The sequence below is a fragment of the Momordica charantia genome, assembly GCF_013281855.1.
Source record: "Momordica charantia cultivar OHB3-1 chromosome 4 unlocalized genomic scaffold, Mcharantia_2.0 BLBB01000004.1, whole genome shotgun sequence".
NCBI lineage: Eukaryota > Viridiplantae > Streptophyta > Magnoliopsida > Cucurbitales > Cucurbitaceae > Momordica > Momordica charantia.
Genome location: NW_028275162.1, coordinates 27,327,347 through 27,341,414, shown reverse-complemented (window position 1 = coordinate 27,341,414; position 14,068 = coordinate 27,327,347). Strand labels below are relative to the sequence as shown.

At 33.2% G+C, this 14,068-nt stretch overlaps 2 protein-coding genes across 2 annotated transcripts; both read right to left on the bottom strand.

The window, feature by feature from the left end:
- Positions 1-908: 908 nt before the first annotated feature.
- LOC111006390 (uncharacterized) lies at positions 909-3,393 on the bottom strand. Its single transcript, XM_088123417.1, has 3 exons — positions 3,234-3,393; positions 3,075-3,124; positions 909-2,569 (listed from the first exon to the last, which is right to left on the bottom strand). The coding sequence occupies exons 1-3, from the start codon at positions 3,298-3,300 to the stop codon at positions 1,181-1,183; spliced, it is 1,506 nt and encodes a 501-aa protein (XP_087979543.1). The 5' UTR covers positions 3,301-3,393; the 3' UTR covers positions 909-1,180.
- Positions 3,394-9,210: 5,817 nt separating this feature from the next.
- On the bottom strand, positions 9,211-11,630 carry LOC148212090 (uncharacterized). The gene is made up of 2 exons (XM_088122377.1): positions 11,474-11,630; positions 9,211-11,268 (listed from the first exon to the last, which is right to left on the bottom strand). The coding sequence occupies exons 1-2, from the start codon at positions 11,594-11,596 to the stop codon at positions 9,466-9,468; spliced, it is 1,926 nt and encodes a 641-aa protein (XP_087978503.1). The 5' UTR covers positions 11,597-11,630; the 3' UTR covers positions 9,211-9,465.
- Between the last annotated feature and the right edge of the window lie 2,438 nt (positions 11,631-14,068).

The following is a 14,068-nucleotide window of genomic DNA, read 5'->3' as shown; positions in this document are numbered from 1 at the left end:
TGAACCTACGAGTTTAAAGATAAAAATTGAAACAAGTAATGAAAAGTTCTAAGGAAGTAATGAAAAGTTCCAAGGTGGATTTTTTTTTTTGCCAAAAAAGAAAAAATAAAAGAAAAAGAAAAAACCCAATTACGTAATTAAATTGTTTGTATCTAACTGCGTTATCTCTTCTCTTCAACAGGTAATTTTTAGTTAAAACAATATTCCAACAAAAGCATTCTTCTCAAATGTTACCTTGCATACAATTATTAGTAGTAATCGAAATATTTGAGGACTACTAATAAATTTTATATTTATTATTTACGAAATATTTATTAAAATATATAAAAAACATAATATTGCATTTTAAAAAATAGGTGAAATATTTTATCATCCAATATATAATTTTCTCTTCTCATTATCCCTTGAAAATAAACATTTATCAATTCCTTTCGGTACCAATTACCAATTCATATTTTACCATTTCGTTAAACTGGTACACTTTTATATAGCTTCATTCTTTAATATGTTATTCACCTACTCTATCAATCAAATGTTTGTCTTTTTTCCTTAAAAAAGAATGTTTGATTAGTAGGAGCAGACAACTTATTCAACATTTTATTTGTCCCTTAATAATTGTTAAATAAAAATTTGAAATATAAAATTTATGTTCCCTCTCGTACATTCAATGCACCTAAAAATCTTCTTCAACCTCTCAAACAATCTCCGAAGCAAGAGACTCAAAAAGTGTAAATTTTGAGATAGTTTTCCATCCTAACTATATTATTTTTCAACGGCTTAAGAAATTGAGTTGAGTCAATGAGAAGAAAAACAACAAAACCAACACTTGTATTAATAGTTAGTTCAATTTTAAGTTTCAAACTCTCCATGAATTGCGTGTATTACCTAAACGCTTGAGAGAGAGAGAGTGAGAGAGTTACACTTATTATAAGTAGAACTTAGAGAGAGTTACACATTTCAACTTCATATATGCATGTATTACACTTTGAGAGAAAAAGAGAGAAAATTTTCAACACTCCATGCATGGTTTATTCATACACTAAGGAGGGAGGGTTAAACTCCATGCATGTAGATTACACACTTATAAAGTTGTTTCATTTGCGTCTTGTATATCTAAAGCATATAATTTTGATAGAGTGTTGGCTAGCTTGAGGTAGAGACAAAGGATAATATGCATGCATTAAACTTGTGGAGGAGGGCCAATGTTCGGAATTTTTGTAGGGTGAAGCATTGTAGGGCGATTAGGTCTTGGATCATGATAGTCCTCAACTTCAATCGTCTTCCTTGGAGAATGAGGACTAGCATCCGAAATCTTTGTAGGGTGAAATATGGTAGGACGATTAGGTCTTGGATCATGATAGTCCTCAACTTCAATCGTCTTCCTTGGAGAAGGAGGACTAGCATCCGAAATCTTTGTAGGGTGAAACATGGTAGGGCGATTAGGTCTTGGATCATGATAGTCATCAACTTCAATCGTCTTCCTTCGAGAAGGAGGACTAGCATCTGAAATCGTTGTAGGATGAAACATTGTAGGACGATTAGGTCTTGGATCATGATAGTCTTCAACTTCAATCGTCTTCCTTGGAGAAGGAGGACTAGCATCCGAAATCTTTGTAGGGTGAAACATGGTAGGGCGATTAGGTCTTGGATCATGATGGTCCTCAACTTCAATCGTCTTCCTTGGAGAAGGAGGACTAGCATCTGAAATCGTTGTAGGATGAAACATTGTAGGACGATTAGGTCTTGGATCATGATAGTCCTCAACTTCAATTGTCTTCCTTGGAGAAGGAGGACTAGCATCCGAAATCTTTGTAGGGTGAAACATTGTAGGGCGATTAGGTCTTGGATCATGATAATCCTCAACTTCAACTGTCTTCCTTGGAGAAGGAGGACTAGCATTCGAAATCTTTGTAGGATAAAACATTGTAGGACGATTAGGTCTTGGATCATGATAGTCCTCAACTTCAATCGTCTTCCTTGGAGAAGGAGGACTAGCATCCGAAATCGTTGTAGGGTGAAACATGGTAGGGCGATTAGGTCTTGGATCATGATAGTCCTCAACTTCAATCGTCTTCCTTGGAGAAGGAGGACTAGCATCTGAAATCGTTGTAGGATGAAACATTGTAGGACGATTAGGTCTTGGATCACGATAGTCCTCAACTTCAATCGTCTTCCTTGGAGAAGGAGGACTAGCATCCGAAATCTTTGTAGGGTGAAACATGGTAGGCCGATTAGGTCTTGGATCATGATAGTCCTCAACTTCAATCGTCTTCTTTGCAGAAGGAGGACTAGCATCTGAAATCTTTGTAGGGTGAAACATTGTAGAGCGATTAGGTCTTGGATCATGATAATCCTCAACTTCAATCCTCTTCCTTGGAGAAGGAGGACTAGCATCCGAAACCTTTGTAGGGTGAAACATTGTTGGGCGATTAGGTCTTGGATCATGATAGTCCTCAACTTCAATCATCTTCCTTGGAGGAGGACTAGCATCCGAAATCTTTGTAGGGTGAAACATTGTAGGGCAATTAGGTCTTGGATCACCTTTAATCATTGATTTTCTTACACTTTCCTGTCAAACAAACGTATGAAAATGTTCACCTTTAAGCTCCCATCATAAAGTAGAATATATACCAACAATATTTCCTTATCCACAAATCAACACAATAAAAAATTCCTCTACACACCATAATTTATTTTTACAATTAGTATTCATTTTTTATATAAAGAAAAAGTAAGAAAATATCTCTCTTCACTCATTCTACGTGTTCCTCTCTCCCACGTGTCAAAAACTTGGTGATGAGCAACAAAAGGCTAATTTTTGCTACTTTGTTAGTAAGAAATTATTGTCTAGTATATATTTGAAAAAAGACTCTCAAGTGCATCGGTTAACTCTCATCTTTTACTAACCATCATTAAACTTTTGATAGGAAAGAGAAATATAGAAAAATATTTTTTTTTCTTTTAGAAAAAAACTAAAGCTTTATCAAATATTTATTGATAGCTAACATGAAGATTGATGCTGACGGGAGCACCGATATAACACATAAACACTCATTGAAATGGTCAAACCACACCTTTATAGAGTCTGCATGTTCCATACTTCCCATCACCTCCCCTCCAAATCCTTAAAAGAAATCCCAACAAAAGAGATAAACAAGTGAATACATGGAAAAATATAAAACAAAGAACCTAAAAATCGAAGAGAAACAATAAAATAACAAGAGAAGAGTTACCATGAGAGGAAAAGAGAAGCAGAAAGAAGGAAGCCAGAAGAAGTGGGAAAATTCTAAGGCTACCCATTATCTTATCTTTGTAAGAATATGGGAGGAAAAAATGGATTTTGATGAGATCAGAGTGAATCTATCTCAAGTGTGGCTTGAGAGTTCAGATTCAAACCTAATTTATAGTGCGCAATTGTAACGCCAATAACCTTATTTTTTGGGACCAAAACTATATCAGATTCATATCAAACAAAAAGCTTATAAAATCTAATGCCAAATGTCTCTCTTCTTTGTAGGGATTCCATGCCAAACATCGAAGGAAAAGTTACTAAATCTTATCAACTAATGCAACATTATCTAAGTTTTTTTTTAATATATAGTTGAATAGATTTAATTAAGTACTCAAAAAATTGTTGAATAGATTTACAATATATTAGTTCTTGGTTACGTTTGAGATAGTATGGAGAGATTCCAATTCTTTTGCTCTATATTGATGGTAATACTTAAAAAAAAGTAATGAACCATAATGATAATTGTTTTTAAATTTAAAGAGATGGGGAAGTGAGGATGGAGAAATTTCAAAAGATTTAGAAAGGAAAATTAGCTAAATTAATTAAATAAATTTCTCTCCACGAACAAAATAATTATCAAACTAAACATTAATATAATATTTATAATGTTTTACACATTGAAAATAGAATCTTAAACATTATAAACTCGAATATATGACAAGATTGGAAAGCCTCACAATTTAAAAGGTAGAAGCTCTTTTTTTTTTTTTAAAGATGGAAAGTATTCAATTACTAAGTCAAAAGTAACTTTAAAAATTAAAAAAAAAAACAATAAATTAATACTTCATTTTAAAAGGGTTCATTGAATAAGTAATGCATTCCAAAATAAGTCCAGAAAATCACTCTACATGCAATGAATTTTTCCTTCCATCAGCTGTGTCCCATCATTTTCATCCTGCCACGAAATATATCCTACAAGACATTTTCAAAGTAGTATCGTTGCCAAGATTTTGAAACACTCTAAAATATTATGCGAGAAACCTAGAAAGTCGTGAGTTGTTGTATTAAAAAAACACAATTATTATTCTTATTTATTTGTTTAAATAAATAGAAAAATGGGTGCCAAATTACTAATTTCGTTGCATAACTATTTTCATTATTCCCTCGAGAAGAATTATCATTTCAAAGTTGTTTGCAATTGCATGCACATCCAAATGTCTGTGTTTTGGGTGGCAAATGGCAAATGGCATTAAAAGAAAGAGCCTTCCAAAAAATGTATCAGATCAAAGTCCTCCCTGCATGGATTACACTTGGAAACACAAGAAAATTGGGAAAAAAGAAAAAAAACTTTAGATCAAAGTCCTTCCCTGCATGCTATTATTTTCTAACCGTGGTTGCTCTTTGACAGACAAAGATGATTCTATTCTATCCATTAAATTTAAAATTTATGTATTATATGTAGTTTATTTTTTAAAAATAAATTTTCATTTTCATTTTATAAATTCAAAAAAATATGACGATGCTTTTATTAATTTTTTGAGAAATTATCTCAAACTTACAGTTGCCGCTCTACCATTTTTCTGTGAATCTGATTTTTTTCCGCGACTTATTAATTTTCCAGCGATTTGTTTCATTTTTCTTGACGAGTATTAGTTTTCTAACGGCTGAAAATTCCAGTGACCATAATGTAATATATTTTCGAGTAAAATCGAATCTACAGTATGATAAACATATACTCGTTTAATAAATCTAACATAAATTTTATCATACTCGTTTAATAAATCTAACATAAATAGTATGATAATAATCAACCGAAACAATATAATTTATCCGTTTTGTGATATATACAAAATTATTAGGTTGTATAATATATAATATTTAATCTAACATACATGTCCCATACATGTCCCATATGTTATATAATATATATTTTTTAATATAATCTATCGTATGATCCATTATGATGTATAGGTATGCATAATTTATATATATCTTTGAGATTAATATACATGTGGTATAATTTATATATATCTTTCATATTTAATATGATATTGTATTTGTATATACCTTAGATTAGTATGGTGTACTGGTATAATTTTATGTGGGTATATGTGTTACATATATACTAAAATATATTATAATATTTCGAAACATTACTTATAAATCATAATTGAATATTTGATATATATCTAAAATATACATGAAATACATCAAGAAATCTGATAATAGAGAAGCCGGACCCAAAGAGAAAAAAAAATGCAAAAAGGTTTTTATGGCCAAGTTTCGTTAAAAAGGAAAAGGAGTAAATAATTACAAAATTCCACGAGCATATAAATATTGTTGCAGTTGCCAACATTATTGGTTATATTTGATAAAGTTTTTCGTTTTTTAAGCAAAACATCAAAATAAAATATCGAAAGTTGATTTGAATATATCTTTTTTCTTTTTCAAATATCATAGAATGGGTTGAGATTTGGACCTTTAATTTTCAGAAAACAAACCTATTTAATGTCTAAAATATTTGCATGAATAACTTAGAATAATATGAAAAAGACAATAATTTGTACTTTAACTCAATATTTTTCTTTCATTGGCTTTATATTTTATAATGTTTATTTTTCAAATAAGAATGAAGAAATTTTGAATCTACAAAACAAAGTCACTAATTCCTGACCATGGTCCAAATTGATCCTTTGTTTTCTTAATAGTTATACAGTAAGATTCTAAGGAACAGTCCAGTTGGCAAAGACTAGGGATCTTTTGGTCATATTGACTTAAGGTTTCAAGTTTGAACCTTCTTTAATACTAAAACTTGGATCTCGACCTTAGGGCGGGCATGGGTGTCCCTAGATATAAAAGAGCGATACACCCGAAATAAATGAAACAAATAGTAATCCCGAATAAAATGACTAAAAAAGTTTTAGAGGAAGAAATAAAAACAATGTGATCCCACACATCCTATTTACTCACCTTCCTTTAAATCCAAACATTACAAACAACATCAATTTGACAAAAGCAATGATTTCATTATTTTACAACCTAAACATTATCAATTACGTTCTATACGATACAGAAGCAATGAGCTGCTTTTGAGCATCAACAACAGTTTTCAATCAGAATTTAATTTGGATAAAAACATTTTACTTAACAGCGCAAAGTTTGCAAATTACTTTTGAGTGTGAATTTTTGCCATTTCTATCCAAAATAAAATTAAGATGTTAAGAAGACAAAGTTATCACGATGATATAATGTGTCATAATACATTCAACAAAACCAAATTATTAAATAATTTGTATGCTTAACGCAATATTGACAACTGAATTGAAACATACTATAAAGTTAAAATTCTCAATACTTGACATATACGACCGTCAAATATCTTCAGAGCTAACAATTGAGGAAAAAAAAACTGTTATATATTGAAGGTCCAGAAGAGCCAATTAACACATGTACAGAAAACTAACTATAGAAATATCCACAACATCTCATAGTATCCCCATGTATCCAAAACCCTTTTCAACTGAGGAACTAAAATCACACAACGACTCAGTTCCAAAAGATCACAAGAATCACAAAATTCAATCAGATTCAGATGACCAGATCCAAAAACCAGAGAGAGAATCAATGAACAAATTGATTAAGATTTTAAGACTACCAAAATCGAAACAATGAGAGAATTACAAACTGAAATATTGATAAAATCTAGCCATTTGGGACTCGTTTGGTAACCTTCCTATCTCTTTATTTTTAATAAAGAAAGATGAATTGGATCGGTCAAACATCAATGAATTCAAGTATGGTAAAACCATCTTTTTATTTATGTTTTGGAACAAATTGGAAATGAAAAGAAGAATGAAAAATTTGTTTGAGTTGTTTCCAAAATTTCTATACAAAATTGAGAATCTCCAAAAACAAGGAGATACAATCAATACGATTAGTTGTAAAATACTTAGATTTCCTAAGAAAATTGAAAATGAGAAACAAGAAACAGGACTTTACCAAACGAGGACTTAATTATTATTTCATAGAAAATCTAAAGGAGATATTAAGGGTTTTTGAGCTTTACCTCTCACGGCAACGACTACAATTGAGGCGGCGGTGGCGACGACCACACTCACAAAATGGCGATGACAGGCGACAGCAAAGGATGGAAAGAGATCGAACGGTGCAGTGGTGAACGATTGAGAGCGAAGAACACGAAAATATGATGAAGATTAACGACGTAGTGGTGACAGAATTAACCGGCGCGTAGAAAGACGAAGAAGAATTGCGAAGAAAAGTTCTGAGGAAGGAAGAAGAAGAAAAGAAGAAATGCGAAGTCACCTAATCTTTAACATTTTTCGTAGGCGTCGCTAAAAATGTTTATGGCGACATGCAAATTTACTTGACGTTTAAAATGAATTTAGCAATAAATTTCAATCAAATGTCTCAAACTATATCGCTGAACACATTTTTTTCTTTCTTATTCATAAGATATTTTAAAACTTAGGCTCCGTTTACTTACCTGCAATCAATCAATGAATCATAATGAAAAATTTGATTACCTTTGATGGTGTTTACCAAATTGTAGAAATATAATTTAATAATGGGACACACCTCAAACTTTGTAATCTCGTTACATAAAAAGTATAATCTCATTACACTCCTACAACTCCATCAATCCGATCCCCATTCTTTATTTCGTGGACCCCACATATATATTATAATTAATCTATTTATTTTGCCCTTTCTCTCTCATCTATTAGATCCATATAATTTTTAATTTGTTTTTTGTACTTTTATAATTTCTTCCTCATTTATACTCCAATTTTTATTAGTTGATATGATTTTATTATATAATATGATAAGTTAGTATTAATTGATATCAATAAATTTTTTAAATAGGTATTATTACTTTTAAATATTAGAATAATAAAACTTAATAATATGTTATATTCAAAGTTGGTTGGTTCTAATAAAAAAATATTTTATTAATATATAATTTTATTTTAATTATTCATTATGTATTAATATTAGATAAATTGTTATAATAAAAGATATTTAGTATCAATAACATAATAATAAATTAAATTAAAATTTATTATTATTGTAATTTAAAAAAGATTAGCACAATAATATATTTGTAATTAACTAAAAATGAAAAAGGGGTATATTAGTAATTGTTATATATTTGATTTCGATTTCGATTCCAGACAGTTTTACTGAACAACATTAAAAATGAATTCTGATTACGATTCTAGAAAATTTCTAGTAAACAACATCAATAGAATAATATTACTATTCCAATTGATTTCATTACGATTGATTTTCATTACGACTGCGGATACCTTCCTTGTTAGTCAAATAACTTTTGCAAGTTTTTTCGAGTTTAAATAACACTCTTGTTATTCGGAAAACAGAAATCGTACTCATACTTGTGACATTAATTGATGGATGCTTTACATTATATTATTAATAATCAAATAGTTCTCTAAACAACTTTTTATTCCTTTTAATTAAAAAAAAAGCTATTTCATTTGTTTTAGTAAATAACAAAAATCTGTATATATAATAATAAACACTTCTGTCTTCTTTTTATAAAATTTTTTGATAAATCGAAAAAAGAGGCCCAAAACTTCATTTTTATTATTTCATTTTCATTATTCTCTTGAATAAAAAAAGGGTAATTAAGTTTTTTCTCTAGGAGACTAGGACCAACCAATTGTTTCATTCTAATTAATTTGAGAGGTCAGAATAATTTAGCTGGCAACTTTATATAATGGTTATACGATAGAGAAATTATTTATTTTTATTTTTATTTTTATCTATATGTCCAATATTTATACCCGATCGCAGCTATCAAAAATATTATTTCACAATGATGAAGTAGGAATCTTGAAAACCGTAAAATTTCTAATTAAATTAGGATAATTTTCTATCCTATATACTTTAATTTTAACTTCTTATGAACGAGTGGTTAAAGAAAATTGGGAACCATCTAGAAGAAAACAATACCACCAGCACCGCAACAATTTATTGATAGCTCAACATCAACTCCATGCACATGGATTACATAACACAGTACTTGAGATGAGGGAGAGAGAAAAACTTAGAACTTAGAGAGAGACCACATCGTTTCAACATTACAAGCATGAACTACAGTACTTGAAAGATCATGAATGTAGACATGAAAGAAGATCGGCCATCTCTACTGTGTTTGACAAGAGAAGATGATCATTACCTCAAAATATAAATTAAGCTTTAAGAGGAGAAGAGGAAAAATCGCCAAAGGTCCCAATCTTTGGTGGTCGTTCTGGAGGTCGAGGAGTATTCAGATCGGCAGATGTCCTAATCTTTGGAGGTCGTTCTGGAGGCCGAGGAGTATTCAGGTCGATGGTGGTCCAAATCTTTGGAGGTTGTTCTGGAGGCTTAGGCATGTTCAAATCGATGGAGGTCCCAACTGTTGGAGGTCGTTCTGGAGGTCGAGGAGTATTCAGATCGGCAGAGGTCCCAATCTTTGGTGGTTGTTCTGGAGGTCGAGGAGTATTCAGGTTGACAGCGGTCCCAATATTTGGGGGTTGTTGTGGAGGCTTAGGCATGTTCAGATCAACGGAGGTCCCAACGGTTGGAGGTCGTTCTGGAGGTCGAGGAGTATTCAGATCGATGGAGGTCCCAATCTTTGAAGGTCGTTCTGGAGGTCGAGGAGTATTAAGATCAGCGGAGGTCCCAACTATTGGAGGTCGTTCTGGAGGTCGAGGAGTATTCAGATCGGCAGATGTCCCAATCTTTGGAGGTCGTTCTGGAGGTCGAGGAGTGTTAAAATCGGCGGAAGTCCCAATCTTTGGAGGTAGTGATGGAGGCTTAGGTACATTCACATCGACGGAGGTACCAACCGTTGGAGGTCGTTCTGGAGGTCGGGGAGTATTAAGATCAGCAGAGGTTCCAACTTTTGGAGGTTGTTGTGGCGGCTTAGGCATATTCAGATCGACAGAGGTCCCAACCGTTGGAGGTCGTTCTGGAGGTCGAGGAGTATTCAGATCGGCAGAGGTCCCAATCTTTGGTGGTTGTTCTGGAGGTCGAGGAGTATTCAGGTTGACAGCGGTCCCAATATTTGGGGGTTGTTGTGGAGGCTTAGGCATGCTCAGATCAACGGAGGTCCCAACGGTTGAAGGTCGTTCTGGAGGTCGAGGAGTATTCAGATCGGTAGAGGTCCCAATCTTTGGAGGTCGTTCTGGAGGTCGAGGAGTATTAAGATCAGCGGAGGTCCTAACTGTTGGAGGTCGTTCTGGAGGTCGAGGAGTATTTAGATCGGCAGATGTCCCAATCTTTGGAGGTCGTTCTGGAGGTCGAGGAGTGTTAAGATCGACAGAAGTCCCAATCTTTGGAGGTAGTGATGGAGGCTTAGGTACATTCACATCGACAGAGGTACCAACCGTTGGAGGTCGTTCTGGAGGTCGGGGAGTATTAAGATCAGCAGAGGTTCCAACTTTTGGAGGTTGTTGTGGTGGCTTAGGCATATTCAAATCGATAGAGGTCCCAACCGTTGGAGGTCGTTCTGGAGGTCGAGGAGTATTCAGATCGGCAGAGGTCCCAATCTTTGGTGGTTGTTCTGGAGGTCGAGGAGTATTCAGGTCGACAGTGGTCCCAATCTTTGGAGGTTGTTGTGGAGGCTTAGGCATGTTCAGATCGACGGAGGTCCCAACTGTTGGAGGTCGTTCAGGAGGTCGAGGAGTATTCAGATCGGCAGAAGTCCCAATCTTTGGAGGTCGTTCCGGAGGTCGAGGAGTATTAAGATCAGCGGAGGTCCCAACTATTGGAGGTCGTTTTGGAGGTCGAGGAGTATTCAGATCGGCGGAAGTCCCAACCTTTGGAGGTCGTTCCGGAGGTCGAGGAGTATTAAGATCAGCGGAGGTCCCAACTGTTGGAGGTCGTTCTGGAGGTCGAGGAGTGTTAAGATCGGTAGAGGTCCCAATTTTTGGAGGTCGTTCCGGAGGACGAGGAGTATTTAGATCAGCAGAGGTTCCAATCTTCATCTTCCTTGATTTTCCTACAATTTCCTGGAGACAAAGAAATACAACAACGATGTGGGCTCCACTATAAATGTATAGTTCTCTTTCAATACCCAAGTCAATATAAATAGTAGAAGTTGAGTTTTTTAAATAACTCTAATTAAAGAAAAAGACTTTGGACACTAATCCAAGTATATATCTATATTTTTTGGTGGACACAGTTAGTAACATAATTTTGGAGTTTAAAACTTACATTGATTGAAGTAACCACAGAGTTTGCATGTTCTACATTTCCTTCTATTTCCGCTCCATGTGAGAAAAAGGGGAGGAGAAAGCATGAAAAGAGAAGAAGTGAGAAAATTGTAAGGCTTCCCATTGTCTCTCTACCAGAGAGTTTAGGACAAATGGAAACCATCTTAGGATGAATTGAGAGTTCAAAATCCAAACCAAATTTATAATGTGGAATTGTAACGCACCAACTTCATATTTGGAAGCAAAATGGTAAAATTGGAGCATCGTATTTGGAAGCTAAGTTATGTCCAATCATGCACACAACATGCATTGGGTGGAAAATTATTTTACACATTTGCATGATAGATTGGATAATTACTTGGTAATTAAAAATGTATTTATTAAAATACTTTTAAAGTATATTTTTTTCTTAAAAATAACTTCACATAAAAACACCGTCCCCCACTGTTTCAGAAAAGGGAAAAAAAAAATTATCGCTCATGAGAATTTTAAACTTTTGTTTTTTATAAAATAAGAAATTTAAATTTATTCTATTCATACCTACATATTACATAATACGAAATTGGTTTTTACTTTCGTTCACAAAGTTGCGTCTATGATTTATCACTTGTTGGCTACCACCAAGTATTCTAGAAAATGTCCATTTTCTTCTAATAATTTAGGCAAATTTTGCCCCGTTTAAATGCTTAAAAAAAGTTAAAATTGACTTAATGTTGCCCAGATTTAAATTTCTTTTTTAAAGTATTGATTCATTACATTAATTTTTTTTCCCGTACTAGACATAAAAAGTTAGGATACGTTTATCGTTAATGTATATACTGACCTTGATATATATTGTATTAACTTTTAACTTTAAAGAGTTTGTTTGGGGAAGAGAATACCTGGACACGTGGAGGATCCCTATTGGTGCTCCAAGATGACTCATGAGTCATGCCCAGCTCGGACCGTCGAGATCACCACCACTAGCGTTGACAGATGCTAAGTATGAGGGCCGAGGTGAACCTGGTCGAGGTCCGACCTACTGGGAAGCTCGGTAGGGGCCGATGTGAGCTACTGTCAGCGGCGTGATTATCGGGTGTAACCGTCGGTCCCGAGATTACCGGGTGTAACCGACGGTCCCGAGATTACCGGGTGTAACCGTCGCGAGATTAGCGGGACTACCACCCATAGGTAGAGGACCTCACTCCACGATCAGGTACGATGATTTCTGACCTCGAACTAAACTGGGAATCCGACCTATACTGACTTGATCGTCGGAGTGCTCACCTTTTTGTGCAGGTCCGCCCAAGTATTCAGATCGGTCCGGAGGCCGAGTTCGAGCTGCAATCTGAAATACACTGTTGTGCATATCCTTGCATAAACAGAGTTGTTATTTCTAATCTAATTAAATTATGCTTATAGGGTTCTAATATACCATTTTTATTACATTATTTTCTGTTAAACTCGAACCACATATAAAGGGATTAAAATATATGAACAAGAACAAATTGCATGCAGTTTCACTTTGTGGGATCATCAAACCCACAAAATTTCAAAACCAAGCCAAATGGAAACTAGTTGATTATCTCCACAAAAACTTCCAAAGATAAGCTCATTATTTGGATATTGATCTTATTTTCATGTCAAATTGTCAATATTATCTACTGTGATATTTGAAAAAAAAATAGTGATATGAAATATGAATAATCTTTCAATTCATTGTCTGTTGTATTGACATCATGTTAAAAATAATGTGAAGTTCACAAATATTAAAAATATATTTATAAAAATAAAATTATATTGTGAATAAAAGAGTACCGTAGTACTAAAAATTATTTTCCATCAAATATTATTTCTGTGTTTTAGAACTTAGCGTGCTTAAGAAATTTTGTGGAGCTAATTATAAGAAAACGACAAATTTTGCGCTCCTGTATCAGTTCAAGTACACCAATGCATGGTTTACACTCTGGAATTTTTTTCTTTTTTCGTTTCTTTTTTTATGAGATGCTGGAAACTTAAATTAAGATTCTTAATTTTCACATTAAGATTCGTAAGAGCTAGTATCCACTTCTAAGAAGCCCATGAACGCCAACATAATTGCAGATCACTTCAAACAATTCATTAATTTGACCTAAAAGTATGACTGTATTAATATGTTTAACATTTTAGTATTACCATTTAAAATTCTTGCAAATAGATGATCATATTGAAACCCGAATTACTAATTTCTAAGGTACATGGTTATCTTGAGATTTGAACTCATTCACTTCTAATTAATTCTAACTCGTTTGAACCAATGAATCACTCATGATAATTAAAAAAATAAAAAATTTGAATTTTTACATCTAAATAAGTGCAATTTTGAAATTTAATTATTTAATAATTAATATATAATATTTTGCATATTAATTTTCTTTATATCAAACATAAATAGAAATTAATAACATATTTTTAGATATTTAATGAATTATCCTTTTAATTAATTGCATAAAAAGATTATAATTTTTATAAATAAAAATGTATATTTATTAACCATTATGGGTGGATCATTGGTCCAAAGAAGCTAGGGAGCTAGGATTAATGAAGAGGGAATGACTTCAAATCTCATGATGGCCAC